Genomic DNA, 16588 nt, shown 5'->3' on the forward strand with positions numbered 1-16588 from the left:
TATATATATCGTTAGAAAATTGTTAGTTGTACATAATATTATTGACTTTTGGTGAAAACAATATTTTTGCATTTGAAAAAATCAGTTTTGTACTGGCTTACACTAAAAACAAAGAATGTTATTGCAATATTCACGTTTAGAGCTGTCAATATGGGCTAGGTCTGTTGGGCCGGTTTGGTCTAACCAAGGATTTTATAGGGTTGGGCTACGATTTCCGGAGCCCATATAAGTCCGGCCTGAATAAGTCTACTGATTTGTGGGGCTTGAGAAATATCGGTAGGGCCGGCCCGCGAGCCAATAAAAAATAATTAAAAAATATACTATAATATTAAAATTTAAAATTAAAGAGAGTCCAAACTCAAAACAATTAGGTTAATATTTCTATTTAGATATTTATACTTTTACTTGAAAAAAAACTTAACAAATATTATAAATACAATTTTATTTGTGGATTTGATTAACAAGTAGAACATTTATATCGTTCAATATTCTTTTGTTGATATTTATCATAATATTTTTAAATTATAATTTATAATTTAATTTAATAATTAAAAAAAAATATATAATTTTTTAAAAAGTGGGCTGGCCCGGCAAGCCTGTAGCCCACGTACTTGTGGGTTGGGCCGATCGTTTTCTGGCCCACACTAAAAATGGGCTAGCCCGGTCTGACCTGTAAAATGTTGAAGGATGTATGGATTAGCTCGGATGGGTGGGCTAACCCATATTGACAGCTCTATTCACGTTGTATATAATCTATATAATACATATGAATATACACGATATACATGAGATACAAGCATATAAAGAGGATACACATTGATATATAGAAATATATATAAATATACATTAGGAGATATATCTTCCGTCTCGAATTTTTGATAAAAAATCAGCTCAAATTTAGTGTTGTTTTTTTGTAGGTTACAAATTAACATTTTTTTGTCAAACTAAACTAGGTTGGGTTTGCTAATAATAACAAAATGTCATGTTCTGCTAATTTTATTTTCATTGGTACATTTATGCCATTTTCTCTTTACAAAACAGCTTAATTAGCGTATATTTGGACGAATATAAAAGCAATTATATGCTTAGAACAATTTGCAAGAACAGAAGCATAGAGTACAATAACTTGACAAGTTATATAATTACTCTATCATAATGACTTTGATCAAATTATATGTATTGTAGACACCATAACATAAAGAAAATAAAATCGAAAAACTTTAGTTTGTTTGATTATATTTTTGTACATTGGATCAATAGTTTAAAATCTTCACCTTGTAATTCTAAATTAACTTATTGGCCGGCCAGCTAAAAATAATTGTATTTGCAATCTAAATATAGATTAAAATGTACATTATACTGTATAAAAGAATATATATATAAATACATATGTGTGTGTGTGTGTAGGCCATTATTTTGATGGACAATTTTCTTACTTTAATTTCATGTATATAATCCATGCGTCTGTTTTGCGTATCACTTTGTTATATATTGAGTATGGATAATTAAAATCGGTTCTAATAAATCAATGATAATGAAAGAACCAAAATTGTTAGAATATTGGTTTTGAGTCATAGTTCTTTTTATTGGATTCCTAATAATGTTTATATAGAGAGAGTATGATTAAAATTTTTGAGTTCTAAATATCTAGGATATCAAATGAGTAAGATAAACTGTAACTGGACAAGTCAAAATAATTGAGAATTATAATTAGATGAGTTGGGCTAAAATTGACCTAAAAATTACTTAAGCTAAAAATGGGCCGTGTCACGACCGACCCAACTTGCCCCCCCCCCCCTCTTTTTTTTTTTTTTTGAAGTGTTTCCTAACGCTAATTAAAAATAGGAAAATTTTACATAAATTTTATAGTGATTAGAGCTAATTTATATTTTATTTTTACTCTTTTTAAATTACAAAAAATCTTATATTTAAGAGAATCTGAATATATCTTGAATCGGCTCAATACATTGCGTTTCAGTTTCACATACATCGCTCAATATCCCGATACATTACATCTCTATTTTAGATACATCACTCAATATTTTGATACATCACGAATGGGTGATGTATTCGACTGTACATCACGTAAATTGATGTATTACGTCTTGATACACTGCATATAGTGATGTATCCGACATATACATTGCGTAATGTAATATTACATATTAATACATTATCATCACTTGTACTGATGTATTCGACGTATACATCGCGTAAAGTGATATAGTACCTACTGATACTTATCATCGCTTGTAGTGATGTATTTGATCGATACATCACGTAAAGTAATGTATCTAATCTATATTTCGCATAATGGGAGATATTCTATCATGAGAGAATAGAAATTTTGTAATTTTTTAAATGTTAGAAAATTTTAGAAAATATATTAAAATAACTTATATATTCAAATAATTTTCCTAAAAAAATGCGTTAATTAAAAACTTAGTTTTCGCTTCTAAAATTTCTAAGTAATTATTTTACTCAATTTTATATGATATCATTTTAAATAAAATAATATGACATATTTGAACTTTCCTCTTTCCTTTTTGTCTTGCTGTTTGTTTTTATCTTTTTAGGCAGTATATTTTAGGTAAGGTCTATTAAAAGAGACAATTATTCAATTAGGTTATAGCTTTTTAAGTCTTAAATATTGAGTAAAAGTGATAAATGAATAAATAATATTTATTAGGTTAAAATATACTTTTTCAAAAGTCCCAAACTTTTTACTTTTATATTTTTACCTCTATATTTTTTTATCTTAAAATATCTAAATTTTACCAAAATAGACCAAAAAAAGGGCGCTAAACTTGGATCATCGTCATTCCGACGATCCTCTTTTCAACGGCAGGTACATTTTTCAATCTTTTCTTCTTCTTCTTCTTCATCATCCTTTATCTGCAAAAAAAAAAGGTGCTTTTATTAAGAAGATCTATCAAGAAAATTTTATGAAAAAAGAATGTCAAAATATATACATTTTTGAGTTTTTTGAGACCCGAGTTTTTTTGTATTGCATTTGTTTTGTTTGAGCTTTGAATAAATTAAAAAGACCATTATTAATAAGTAAAAAAATTACTTTGTGTCTATTTTAAAGTTGTGTTTAGTGAACTCAAAGTGGTTGTTTCAGTCAACAAATTTCGTAGTTGTCCGGGCGACTGTTGAAGTTGTTTATTGAAATACATAAATGTTCATGTTGATGTCCAACAACTGTCTTTAGTTGTCTGGCGATAATAGAAGTTGTCTCAACAACTAATGGAGTTGTCGATAACTGTGTTCTGTTGTTCAATCGAAGAATAATAAATTTCTAAAGCTACTAAAATTTTCTTACTATTATTGACAATTGTGAAACAACGAAATGGGTGTAAAAATAAGTAGTAGTATTTTTTAGTGATTTCAAAATTGTTTGAGGAATATCTCACTAGTTGAAATATTGTGTGATGTCTTTAGGTATTGTGTTCATCTATGGAAGATCAAATAATAATAGCAGTGGATTTACATGGTGCATGGGTAGAGAATCCTACACGTTATACTTGGCGATCAAAGGGTGGAGAAATAGTACCAATAAAGATAAGTGAGAATGTTACGTATAATGAGTTGGTTGAGATCATTATTTCTAGGTTTGAGTTAAATTGTGATAAAGATGATCTGTGTATTACATGCTTGGCTTCATTGACAAACAAAAGGGAGGTCCTTCTAGGATAATGAATGATCGTGATTTACGATTTTTTTTGGATGATCAAAGTAGGCCTATTTTAAGAATATTAGTGGTTGAAAAGATGACAGAGACAACAAATTCAGTTGCAAATGATGAAGAACATCATATTACTATTGATATTTCCATAAACGAGAACGCTTCTCAACATTGTATACAAACATAAAGCCAAATGGATGATGACAGCACATGTTTTTATAAAGGTAAAATTTTCAAGGACAAGCGAGAATTAACTAAATTGTTAAAGCTTGCTTCTGTGAAGAAAGATCAAAGACTGAAATCAGTGAAGAGTTCTAAAGATGTGTATTGTGCTAGATGTGTAGATCAAAATTGTGATTGGTGGTTGAGAGCAACAAAACTTCAAAGTTGCAATAGATTTGAAATTAAACGATACCGCAACATTCACTCATGTGGAGCACAACATGTTACAAGTCATCATCTACATGCTTTAGCGGAGGTCGTTGCAGAATACATGCTACCTAGTTTCTTGAATGGAAAAGGTCCATCTACAAAAGATATAAAAATTATTATTCAAGCAGATTTGGACTGTAAGATTAGCTATTGGAAGTGTTTAAAAGGCAGTAAAATTGCAAATGCTATGATAAGAGGAACACCGGAGCATGAATATGCAGTTTTAGAAGGTTACTATCATATGCTTATGACTGTAAATGAAGGAAGCAAGACATCGCTTAAACTAGATGACAAGGGAAGGTTCAAGTATCTTTTCGTATCATATGGAGTTTAGATTAGAGGGTTAGTGCATATGAGAAAAGTCTTAGCTGTTGATGGTACATTTTTAAGAGGTCGTTACGATGTAGTTCTGTTATCTGCTATCGCACAGGATACAAAAAATCATATCTTTCCTTTTGCAATTTGTGTAGTAAATAAAAAGTGTGATGCTGCATATGAGTATTTTTTTGAGAAACTCTTAAACATAGTCCCTGATACTTCAGAGCTGTGCATAATTTCTAATAGACATTCAAGCATAGGAAAAGCATTATCAAAGTTTTACTCTAAAGCGCACCACGGGTGTTGCACGAGGCATCTTGGTGAGAATGCTCGTACAAATTTTCATTGTGGAGACTTTCTTGGTCATTATTATCATGCAACAAAAACATATCGAAGAGATTTGTTCCATGATCATTTTGAACAAATTAGAATTATAAATGCAGAAGTCGCGATTATCTTGAAAATGTTGAATTTCACAAATGAAGTAGAGCATATTTTTCAGGAAATAGGTAAATTTTCAAACATAAATATTGCAGTTTTTTCAGCAACTGCAGTAGTTGTTACAACAATTGCAATAGCTGTTTCAGCAACTGCAGTAGTTGTTTCAGCAACTGCAATAGTTGTTTCAACATCTGTAGAAGTTTTTGTTAGCCAAATTCGCAATATTTATTTGAAATTAACAATACTTTGTATATTAGTTTGTTGATATTTTTTATTTTTTATATTGCAGGTATGATGTATTGACTTCAAATACTGCGAAGTCTGTTAATGAAATGTTCAATGAAGCAAGAGAATTTCCCATTACGCTAATAGTTGACTTAGAGGAGGAAAAGAATGACATTGAAGTCCAGTCATAATAGTGAATTCATTAATGCCAAAGCAAATTGACAAAATATTATAATCAATTCAAACCTCTTTTTTCTTTTCAGAAAATATACGACGAAAATTAAGACCATGTACTAACTTCATTGGAAGTTGTACTGCTATATCTTTATCCAACTTCAAAAAGTGACCAAAGCAAGATTTCTTGAAATCATTTTCAATTTTTTGTGCGATTAGAATTTTTCTAAACTCAACAAATTGAACTTCAAAACCGACTTTCGCATTGATTCTAGAATCATAAGACCCAGACACATTCAAGTGAGTCTCAAAATTATACGTACCATTGAAAATTATTTTGACATGATCTGGAGAGGATTCAAGATCTTCTTCTTCTTTTTCAACTAATTGTTCACTTTCACTTTCACTTTGATCACCTTTTTCTTCTCCACTAGATTTATCGCCATCACTTTCACTTCCACTTTCATCACTTTTTTCTTCTCCACCAGATTTATCTCCATCACTCTCATCATCTGTTTCTTTTTCGCTTGAATTTGTGCTATTTACGTTATTTTCACTTTCATCACCTTTTTCTTCCCCACTAGATTAGTTTCCACTTTTTTCTTCTACTAATAAGTTATCACTGCTCTTACTAGTTATAAGTGTTGCAATACCTCTTTTCTAAGCAGAGTATAGCTCTCACCGTTTTTTCCAGTAGCTGGATTGGATGAAGATGTTCCAATTCTTTTCCTCTTATTTTGAGGCATTATATATATACCAAAATGGTTAAAAAGTTAGTAAATGATATAAATTAACTTAATAGAATCAATAAAAAATGTGTAATTATAGTATATTAAATATCAATGATTATATTATTTATCGTACAACTATGATCAACAACTAAACACAGTTGTCTAACAACTGTCTTAGTTGTGGAAACAACTTATCTAGTTGTCTGACAACTACATGCAATTGTTGGACCATTTTGTATCTAAAAATATGTCTAATTATTTCTGTAAACAACTTTCGTAGTTGTCGGACAACTACGAAAGTTGGTGGCTGAAATCACTAAATTGTATTGGCTAAATCATTAACATAAAGTAATTTTATACAGATTAAAAAGCTTTTTGAGTTAATTTTAACTTCAGACGAAATAAATGCAATGAAAAATAAAAAAAAAGTATTATAGATAAATGATAACAATTTTTTCTTTATGAAATCCTAGTTCCAATATTTTGAAATAAAAAAAGAAAAGAAAATTTACCTTGAGATCAGGATAAACACAATAGAAAAATTTAAAGATTTTGAACTTGAAGAAGCTAAAAAGTTGAAATTTTTCCCCAAATTAGTTGCTTCGTCTCCCTGGCCCGTTGTTCCCGTTTCTCCTGTTTCCCCTCCTCTGTATGAAAGTGAAAGCAAAAAAATTTGAAAGTTCTAAAGTTTCCCTTTCAATTTAGTCTTTTAAGTACCTAAGTTTTTAAGATTGATTGTTTAAGTACCTAAGTTTTTAATGTAAATAGTTTAGTCCTTTTTTTTAATATTAAAAATTAAAAAATATGTTTATAAGAATGGGGACCCACTTATCCTTTTTTTTTTTAAATTAAAGACTTGATTGGCATTTTCAGTTCATTTTCTTCAGTAGTGATTTTTGTTGCTTTTGGTCAGTTTTATTGAATTCAATGTACTTGTACATTCATTTTTCATTAAATAAAAGAGGCCCATGGTCTCACATCAAAAACTTATTTTTTAAATAATAATAATAGTATTAATAAAATGAATATTGGAATATTCTTATACACAAAAATAAATCCAAATTTACCTTCTTATATTGAAAATAATTTAAAACCTCATATACATTTCCACGTCACATATATTCTTGTTATTATCAATCATCTCGCATAAATCCTTAATTATGGGAAAGAATCAACATGAAATAAGGAATTATCGACTTGGTCAAAATATTGACACAATAAATTCTATAAATTAAAATATTTCACAAAGGAACCCAAATTTACCCATATATTATTAGTAATAATAATAACAATAATAATAATAAAGTTTTCTTTGGTGTATTATTCAAAATTTATTTATTTATTTATTTTTATTATTTCTGGGAAGTATTGCAAACTTCTTATGTAATTAATTTATATTTATTATTTGCACTATTTGACAATTATCTTAATCTAATGTAGTGAAAATTATACAATATCAAATTTATTAGATGCATCAAAATTAATCAAAAAGTAAATCTAAATCAAAGTAGTCTTAAAAGTGAAGCACGATTGCCCTTAAAATTCAGTAAAACTGTCAAAAAGGGTCGGCCCAAGCCTCGCGGGCCAGGGAATTTGAAGGGCTAGGGCAGGCATGCCCTTCATTCGGAAGGGCCTGAAAATGCTCAACTCAACCCAACCCTAGAAGGGTCGAGGTTTGGGGCGGGCTAGCCTTCTTTCATTTTCTTATTTCATTTTTATAATTCTATAACATCAACAAATGAGAAGATTTTCAAATCAAATATATGACAAACAATGATATTGTTTTAAGGAAAAAATGTATATAATGACAAACTAATATACCAAATTAAATGTTATAAGCACACATTGATTTAGTTACGCCCTGTAGCAAACTATTTATCAGTCGCTTCTCTCCCTCAAACTATCGCTTGCCACTCTTCCTCTCTCGCTGCTTCTCTCGCTCGCTCCCTCTCGCTTTTATACCAACACAATGTATAAAATGTGTTTGTGTATGTATAAAGCGAGAGAAAATTGTGTATATATACATAAATTTTCGTTCCTCTCTCTTCACGTCTCCCAGATCAAAAACGCTACTCTCCTAGATCTCGCTCGCCATCATCGCCTCTCTCACTTATACAAACAGAAACAAAATGTATAAATTGTGTTTCTATTTGTATAAAGCAAGAGAAAATTGTATATACACATGCAAGTACATACATCTTCGTCCTATACAATTATAATTATACAATACAAATATTTCCTGCCCAATGTTCTTTTGTCGTTCTCTCTTTCTCGTTTTATACATACACAAAATATACAATTGATCTTTTGTAAACAATTGCTTTCCTTTGTATATGCATAGCGAATAATACAACTGTTTCTTTGTATGTGTATAGAGAAATATACACATTTATGTTTGCTATATAGTAGCTATAACATACAAATATGATTTTTATGTTTGCTATATGTGAAAGTTACTCATGTTTTAATAACACTATCAAAAAGTTTAGTGTAATTAGCATGTATCTCGCATACCAAATACGCGATTATATAAAAGACTGACAAACAAGATTGGAGGGAGGCGAGGACACGAGATTTGTCTATGCATCCTAGATACATGTGAATCTACTTTGATAGAGTGTATCTAAAATTTATTAACCTAATTTTGAGTCTATATATTTCAAGATATATGGACGTACCAAAATTTGGTAAAATTCATAATATTACAACATAACGTGTAATTAGATTATATACTAATAAGATTATTGTAGTTACCCTTAAGTAAAAAAGTTTTTACCCATGGGCCGACTCAGCCCAATTCCGGTCAAGCCTCAAGGGCCAAGATCTTATACGGGCCGGACTTATAAGCCCTAGTTTTAGAAGGGCTTGAAAAATCTATCCCAACCTTACCCAGTAACAGGTTGGATTGGGCGACCCATTTTGACGGCTCTAAAATTTAGTATGTCACTTCAAAAGTGAGTTATGTGGACGGGCTACAAAACAATCCAATACAAAATTATTTCGTATCCAACCTATAATATTTTAAGTAATTTAACATACCATCAATTTTTAAATCATATTTAAAAACTCTAATTTATTGAATTCATAGCTTTAAGATTGATCCCCACTCTAAAGAAGTTCATCGTCTAGTCCTATATTTTGGTGTATTTATAACGTCAAGGTTGACTCCCGATCTGCGAAAAAGCTTATCTAATCTCATATTTATATGTAGTATGCAAGGTTGGCTCTCGCCCTAAGAAGGAATTTATTGTTTGAATCAAACTCTTATTATCATGCTGCCACAGACAAGATGTTGTCGTTACCCAACAATCCCTTACCCCTCTCAAGACCTGCCTCATGCAACATGTTGTTCTTGAAAATCAAACTCATGATCTTGATTGTGATTCCACTTATTACGAACAAATACTTACTATCATACTAAGATTAAAAGTTATAATTGATAATAGTAAGTGCGTAACTTTATTTGTTTAATTTAATCTGCCATTTGCCTACATGTATCATGTTTGATCATGACTTTGACTTGGGTCATCCAAGCCCTCTCATGGGCCTTGTCATAGCCAATATATTGAAATTACACAATAATACCTTTCTCAACACCTTCTTCATATAACATGTCCTTTTAGAAACCGTACTCACAACTTTAACTCCGTTTTTAAAATCAAATACTTATTATCATTCTAAAAATTTATATAATTGATAGCAAGGGAACAATTTTGTTTCTTAAGATAACCAAGCAAGTATTATGTTGGATCGAGCCTCTGGTGAGCCTTACCATTATGCAATTCACTATCAACTATATTAGATTGATATGAAATGATATTTAGTATAAGTTAAGGGTGTGGTAGCTTTACATAATTAAAAATATCAATGATATTTAGTATGAGTTAAGGGTGTGGTAGCTTAATATAATTAAAAATATCAATGATATTTAGTACTCCTTCCGTCCAGAAATATTTGTCATGTTACGCTTATCGGACTAATTTTTAAAGGTAAATTAGATCACATTAATTCGATATTATAAACAAAAAAATTAAATATTCTAAAACTATATAAAAAATGCTATAAATTATAACATTTTCATATTAATATGATGAAAAAATATATCTCAAAATGTTAATCAAAATTTTTATAATTTAACTTTAAAAATAGAAATAATAACAAATAATATCAAACAGTATAAGTTAAGGCTGTGGTAGCTTAATATAATTAAAACAGCCTTTATTGTCTATTGCGAAAAGACGAAAGGCTACAGCTGTGAAGTCATTCCAAAGACCAAAGTTTTCTCAGTCGTCGTTGGAAATGGAGATATGATGCTTAGTCACCTCTCTATTTATTTACGATAAATTTTTACTTATTCACTATCTTAAAAATAATTTTTTACTATTACATATTAATATTAACATATGTAAAAAAATAATTTTATTTTATTTTTAATATTAATTACTTATTTTTTAATTATTTTTCAACAGCTAAAATTATATATCAATTAATCATTATATTTAAGGAGTGTTGTAAAAAATTTGAATAAAGATGTGTATAAGCCACGCAAATAGGCAAATTAAATAAATGAAAACATAAAATAGTTTGGTCACGTATGGTCCTCCTGCTGGTAGCAACTTTTGTATTTTTATGCCCTCGAAAACGGGTTTTATTTTATTTATTTATTTATTTATTTATTCTAATTTAATTTTCTCTTAAAATAAATAATGCTAAATCAAGAATTATGTTCCATCGAAATATATATCCATATTGTTTTAGTGATAAATGTTGCCTTCCAATCGAACATTGGCAAGTGATGCTCAAAGATTAATCAATTATAGCGGAGTCAAAATTTTTATTTAAAATATTTATGAATATCATGTTTATGAATTTAAATGTATGCTGTTAAAAGTTTCTAAACCTTTTTTTGTCAGTTATTAACATTTTATTTCATGTCATTCAATAATTTATATTTAATTAAATAGGCTGGTTTAATTAACTGTATTTATATAGTATATTTTTCAACTAATTTACACAATAAAATTATTTTATTTACAAAAAAACTAGTTTTAATGTTATCCAATTGACTTGTATATATCACCTCACTCAATGTATATAGATATATAACGGCTGCATATGTGGCCAGTGAGGTAAATTAGACTCTACGTGGTCCACTTGCAACCATATTCTGGCAAATAGGGGTCTAACATTTTTTTTTTAGTCCGGAGCCTAAAGAGTATAAAATATTAATAAAAATTTTAGAATGGTATATAAAATTTTATATTTATTAAAATAGCAAAATCGCTGGAACAGTAATTTACTCTACCGGGGAAAAAGTAAATCGCTGCTATTGCAGCGATTTTGCAAAATGTGAATTTTTTTAAAAAAAAATTCAAATGGCTACCTAGACAACGATTTTTAATTTTGTTTGAAAAAAAAATCTTTTTTTTACAAAATCGCTGCCTAGGCAGCGATTTTCATTTTTTTTTTAAGATTTCCATTTTAAAATTTTTTTTTAAAGAAAATCACTGCCTAGGCAGCGATTTTAATCTTTAAAAAAAATTTATTTTTTGAGAAAATCGCTGCCTAGGCTGCGATTTTCTTTAAAAAAAAATTTAAAATGGAAATCGTTGCCTAGGCAACAATTTTCCAAATTTTTTTTCTTTTTTAAAATGAAAATCGATGCCTAGGTAGCGATTTGAATTTTTTTTTAAAAAAAAATCAGATTTTGCAAAATCGTTGCAGTAGCAGCGATTTTGCTTTTTCCAGTAGAGTAGATCGCTGTTGTTCCAGCGATTTTGCCGTTTTGGTTAATATAAAATTTTATATATCGTTTTAGAATTTTTGTTAATATTTTATACCCTCCGGACTCCATTATTCTTGATATCAATCTACTCATTTATGCAAAGTTGATTTTTGAATTTGTAAGTTCAAATTAAAGATATATAGAATATGATAAAATATTTTTAAATTTTTATAATTTTAAATATGTTATGTGAAAATTTATTTTAATAAAAATAATTTTTAATAATATTAAATGGTATAGATTAATAAAAAGTGTTAAACTTATATCAGTAGTTAATTTTCGTTGGATCTAATGCCATTATAAATTTTAGGGACATTTATAGTGATTGCTAACTGCCGTTTAAAATACGAATTTAGTGATAATTAAGTTATTATCGTTAATTAATTGCCGTTAAACATTATTCTTGGTTTATTAAGTTAGAATTAGTGATGGCAAATGAGCGGGTTGAATGAAATCTAGGTGGACTGAAAATGCGTCAACATAAACCGGATAATAATTCAACCAGCCCATATTTAATATGGGTAAAGATGGATTGGGGAAAATACTAGTGGGTAAGATGAATTGGGGAAAATATTAGTTTATTCATATTTACCCATATTTTCATGAGTAGATAATGCTCTACTTAAGAATTCAACATGGAAAAATATTTTATTCGTTTTTTAGATGAAATTTGTTGAAAATACTTCATCTAGTTGTATTGAATCATAAAAGTCAAAGAAAAAAAAAATCCTAACTTTCCAATATAAAATAAATTTATGTAATAATAACAAGGGGAAAATATTTATAATTTCAAAGTAAATCAATATTTGGATTTTAGGACTAAAACATGCTTAATGCACTTTAAGACTTTAGCAATGGCAATACTAATACATGATTTGCTTATTTTACACTATTATTTAATATCCAATATAAAATTAAACAAATATAAAATATAATTATAATTAACAAAAGAAATATACATTTAAAATATATTTTTCTGTAGGCCCCAAAGACTTCACCTTTTCCATTATAGAAAAAAAATAATTTGTTCTATAGAAGAACATAAAAAGGAAGAGAAGTTACAATTTTTTTTAGTGACATCATAAATTTTGAGTGAGTAATCCATATTTTACTCATATTTTTATGAGTTAAATATGTGTATTAACACATATTTACCCATGTGACAATCACTCACCCAACCATTCAAATATGAGCGGGTTACCAAAATATGAGCTTATTTTGCCTGCACTAGTTAGAATCAATGAGTTCAAAGACACCCTTTACACATTAGTTAACATTTGGGTGTACTTTAATTTTAAATTTGCACAAATATAAATCTAAAATTGAATAAATAGACAAATACAACAGACAAATTAAGTAAAACGGAGACAGTGAAAAATAATGTAATGAATAGTATAAATAAATGTTTACCCAAGGATTTGTTATCGCTGTATGGGCCGGACATTGAGAACCCAACGAACATAATTCATTTTGGTTCATTGTCGTAATCCAGTCCATTGTACCCCTAATACAAAATACAAAATAATTCACAATTCTTTATAAGTTCTTTTTGTTTCATTTTTCTATTCCTTCTTACCCATTTCAACTTATACACTATTTCTCATCAAAGGTTAGCACTATCAAAATTCAGCATCAACTATTAAATTATGTGTTTGTCCATCGTTAATTTAGCTAAGATTTTTTTTTTCCCCTTTGTATGCATGGAAATTTATGAAGAACATTGTATGGAATGATGGGAAGAGCAAAAATAGAGATAAAGAGAATAGAGAACAAGACAAACAGAGGGGTGACATACTCAAAGCGTAGAAAAGGGCTAATTAAGAAAGCCTATGAACTTAGTGTGTTGTGTGACACTGATGTTGCTCTACTCATGTTCTCTCCTACGGGTCGACTTACGTCTTTCTCTCCAAAACAAAGGTGCTACGTAATTTCTCAAATCATTATATATTCAGTTGATAGTTATTATATTATTTGATGATCGATTCACGTTCTTTTTTTCTTTTCAAAACAAAAATGCTACGTAGTTTTAGTACTTTTTAATTAATTTATTTTTCTTTTTATTGAAATAGTAATAATTAATAGTTGCGTGTTTTGTCTTTTAAGTTTCATGCTAGATTAACAAACCATTAAATTGACTAAGTGAAAATATTGAAAAAGAAAAAAGGGACAAAAAGAATTGTATATGTCTACAAACATATACGTAGTTCACTATTTATGGCCTCATATTATATACTATTTATGGCCTCATATTATATGGTTATATATATATNTTTCTTGTGTGTTAAAATGAGAATTTCTATGTTCTCTCTTTAATTAAGAGGTTTTAAAGAGGTTTTTACGTAAATTTAACTCGAAATCAATTATTAATCACTTCTTTTAGCTGTTTTATTTATCTAAAAAATAAATATCATGGATTTTCTTTTTTTAGTCCGGTAAAAAGTCCGTAATTAAAGAAAAATTTGAGTTAAATGTCTTTTAGGAATATTTTAGTAAAATTTGAGTTAAATATCTTTTAACACTTTATTTGGATCATTGTTACCCATTGTTTCATAATATATTGTATTGTATTATATGATAAATACAATGTTTGGTTAGATTGTATTGTTTTTTATTGTTTACTAACATTTTAATTGTTTAATTTGATTGTATCGTACCGTATTGAAATTTATTAATTTTACTTAAATATCCTTAATTATTTCAGGGTAGGAGGTTTGACTAGGTTTACATAGTTAAGGTAAAAAATAAAATAGTATTTTGAAATATTATGTAAAGATATAATTGGAAAAAGAAATTAAGTAACAATGGGAACACACCAAATTGGTTGTTCCATAAAATAGGATTTCCATTGTTACATAACGACGAAATTCAACGATACAGTACAATACATTTTAAGTAACAAGCAAAACAAACATTTTAGATATAGTAACGATACAATATAATACAATATATAACAATGATCCAAACGTAGTATGGATAACAATGATCTAAACATAGTGTAAAAATATTTTAGTAGCAGTGGAAATTCGATTTCCATTTTGTCATCTCTTTTACTACCCCCAATTTTTTTAAAAACTCCAGATTAAATATCATTCATTTTTTTTATAATTTAATATTAATTACTCACTTATATCTATGCTAATTATTATCTAATTAAACAGAATTGAAGACGTACTTTCTCATTTTATGAACCTCTCTGAACGCGAAAGAGGAAGGTACGTACGCAATTATATATATATAAGATTAATTCCTCTTATCCTATTAATTTTTGTGTTTGTGTTTTTAAATGTTACTCTACTAATATTTTTGTCTAGCAGGGAGTTTGAAAATTAAAAATCTATTTCTGAATATGACTACGTGGCAGTCAAGCCCCTGCTCTCTAAGTGTCAACATAAAACATATTTAACAGTGCATGTCTACAAACATATATATATATATATATATATGTATATATATATATAGCTAAAAGATTAATTCCTCTTATCCTATTAATTAGATTAATTCCTCTTATCCTATTAATTTCTGTTGTTTGTGTCTTTAAATAATGTTACTCTACTAATATTTTTGTTTAGCAGAGAATTTGGAAATTAAAAATCTATTTCTGAATATGATTACGTGGCAATCACGCCCCTGCTTTCTACGTGTCAACATAAAACATAATTAACAGTGCTTGTCTACAAACATATACGTAGTTCACTATTTATGGCCTCATATTATATGGTTATAAATAAAATTATATATATATATATATGAGATTAATATATTGATAATTTTAGTTGTCCTATAATAAAAAGTCGTCCCTTTTTCAATTTCTTTTTGCATGTCTCAATAGGATATATACTACGTTACAGTTTACTATTGATTAAGTAATAAGTTTATTTAAATTTAATAACTTTTACGCTAATCTATATAAATAATATAAGTAGTTGATTTCATCCCTAATAATTTAGTAGTTTTTACGCTATTTTATATAAATAAATTATAAATTTATCGAGATACCTATCATCTTATTGTTCATTTCACTTTTTTATTATCTCTATGTGTTAACTAATTCCTACTTTTTCTTATACCCTTTATTTTTTGGGGGGATCATATTGCAGTGCTCTCCTTGATAGAGAGGTAAGATAAGAATGTTTTGACATATTGATGATTAAATTTTTGTTTTTTTAATTTTAAATATATCATTTTAGTTTCCAGTAATTTGATATTGATATTGATGTTACGTTTAGTTTTTAAATAAACAGCACCTTAACAAATAATGCAAATCTACTTCAACGATGATCAAAGTCTTGGAAAAATAAAAGGATCAAGGGTGTGTTTGGTATGAAACATTTTTCAGAAAATGTTTTTTAATTTTTTCATAATTGGTTAGGATAAAAAATTTTGGAAAATATTTTTTAAATTTATTTTCCTCAAAATTAAGGAAAATGACTTTCCTTCCAAAATTAAGAAAAATATTTTTCAAAACTCTCAATCAACTTCAAGTTGCAATTACTTTTTTTAAAAAAACATCAAAAAAAAATTTAAAATTTGAATTTCAAATTTTTATTTTTTCACCCCTACCCTCGAACTCCCTCCCCAGNCCTACCTCCCTCCCCGACAGTCCACATACCACCCCTACCACCCCCTCAGCCCCCATCGGCGTGTTGAGGCACTTCTTCGACGGTCTCTGTACGCCTGACCTGTCGGTCACTTCTGAAGAATTCATGATTTATATATGTTTCATTACAGTGAGAGGGAGTGCGTAATAAGGATTGATTTCACTGTGTCCATCGTAGCCCCGTACCAGCCCCCCCT

General features: G+C 28.5%; 1 protein-coding gene and 1 long non-coding RNA gene across 2 annotated transcripts in view; one reads left to right on the forward strand and one right to left on the reverse strand.

The window, feature by feature from the left end:
* Positions 1–3825: 3825 nt before the first annotated feature.
* On the reverse strand, positions 3826–6672 carry LOC114076950. Its single transcript, XR_003578030.1, has 3 exons — positions 6522–6672; positions 5602–6009; positions 3826–4215 (listed from the first exon to the last, which is right to left on the reverse strand). It is a non-coding gene; the product is annotated as an uncharacterized LOC114076950 (long non-coding RNA).
* A 6854-nt stretch (positions 6673–13526) lies between these two features.
* Positions 13527–16588, forward strand: part of LOC107017011 (agamous-like MADS-box protein AGL104) — a 7168-nt gene continuing 4106 nt past the window's right edge. The window contains exons 1-2 of the mRNA XM_015217301.1: positions 13527–13711; positions 14953–15006. Coding sequence (XP_015072787.1) covers positions 13527–13711; positions 14953–15006 — 239 coding nt within the window. The remainder of the gene's footprint in view (positions 13712–14952; positions 15007–16588) is intronic.

The sequence above is a fragment of the Solanum pennellii genome, chromosome 4, assembly GCF_001406875.1.
Source record: "Solanum pennellii chromosome 4, SPENNV200".
Lineage (NCBI taxonomy): Eukaryota > Viridiplantae > Streptophyta > Magnoliopsida > Solanales > Solanaceae > Solanum > Solanum pennellii.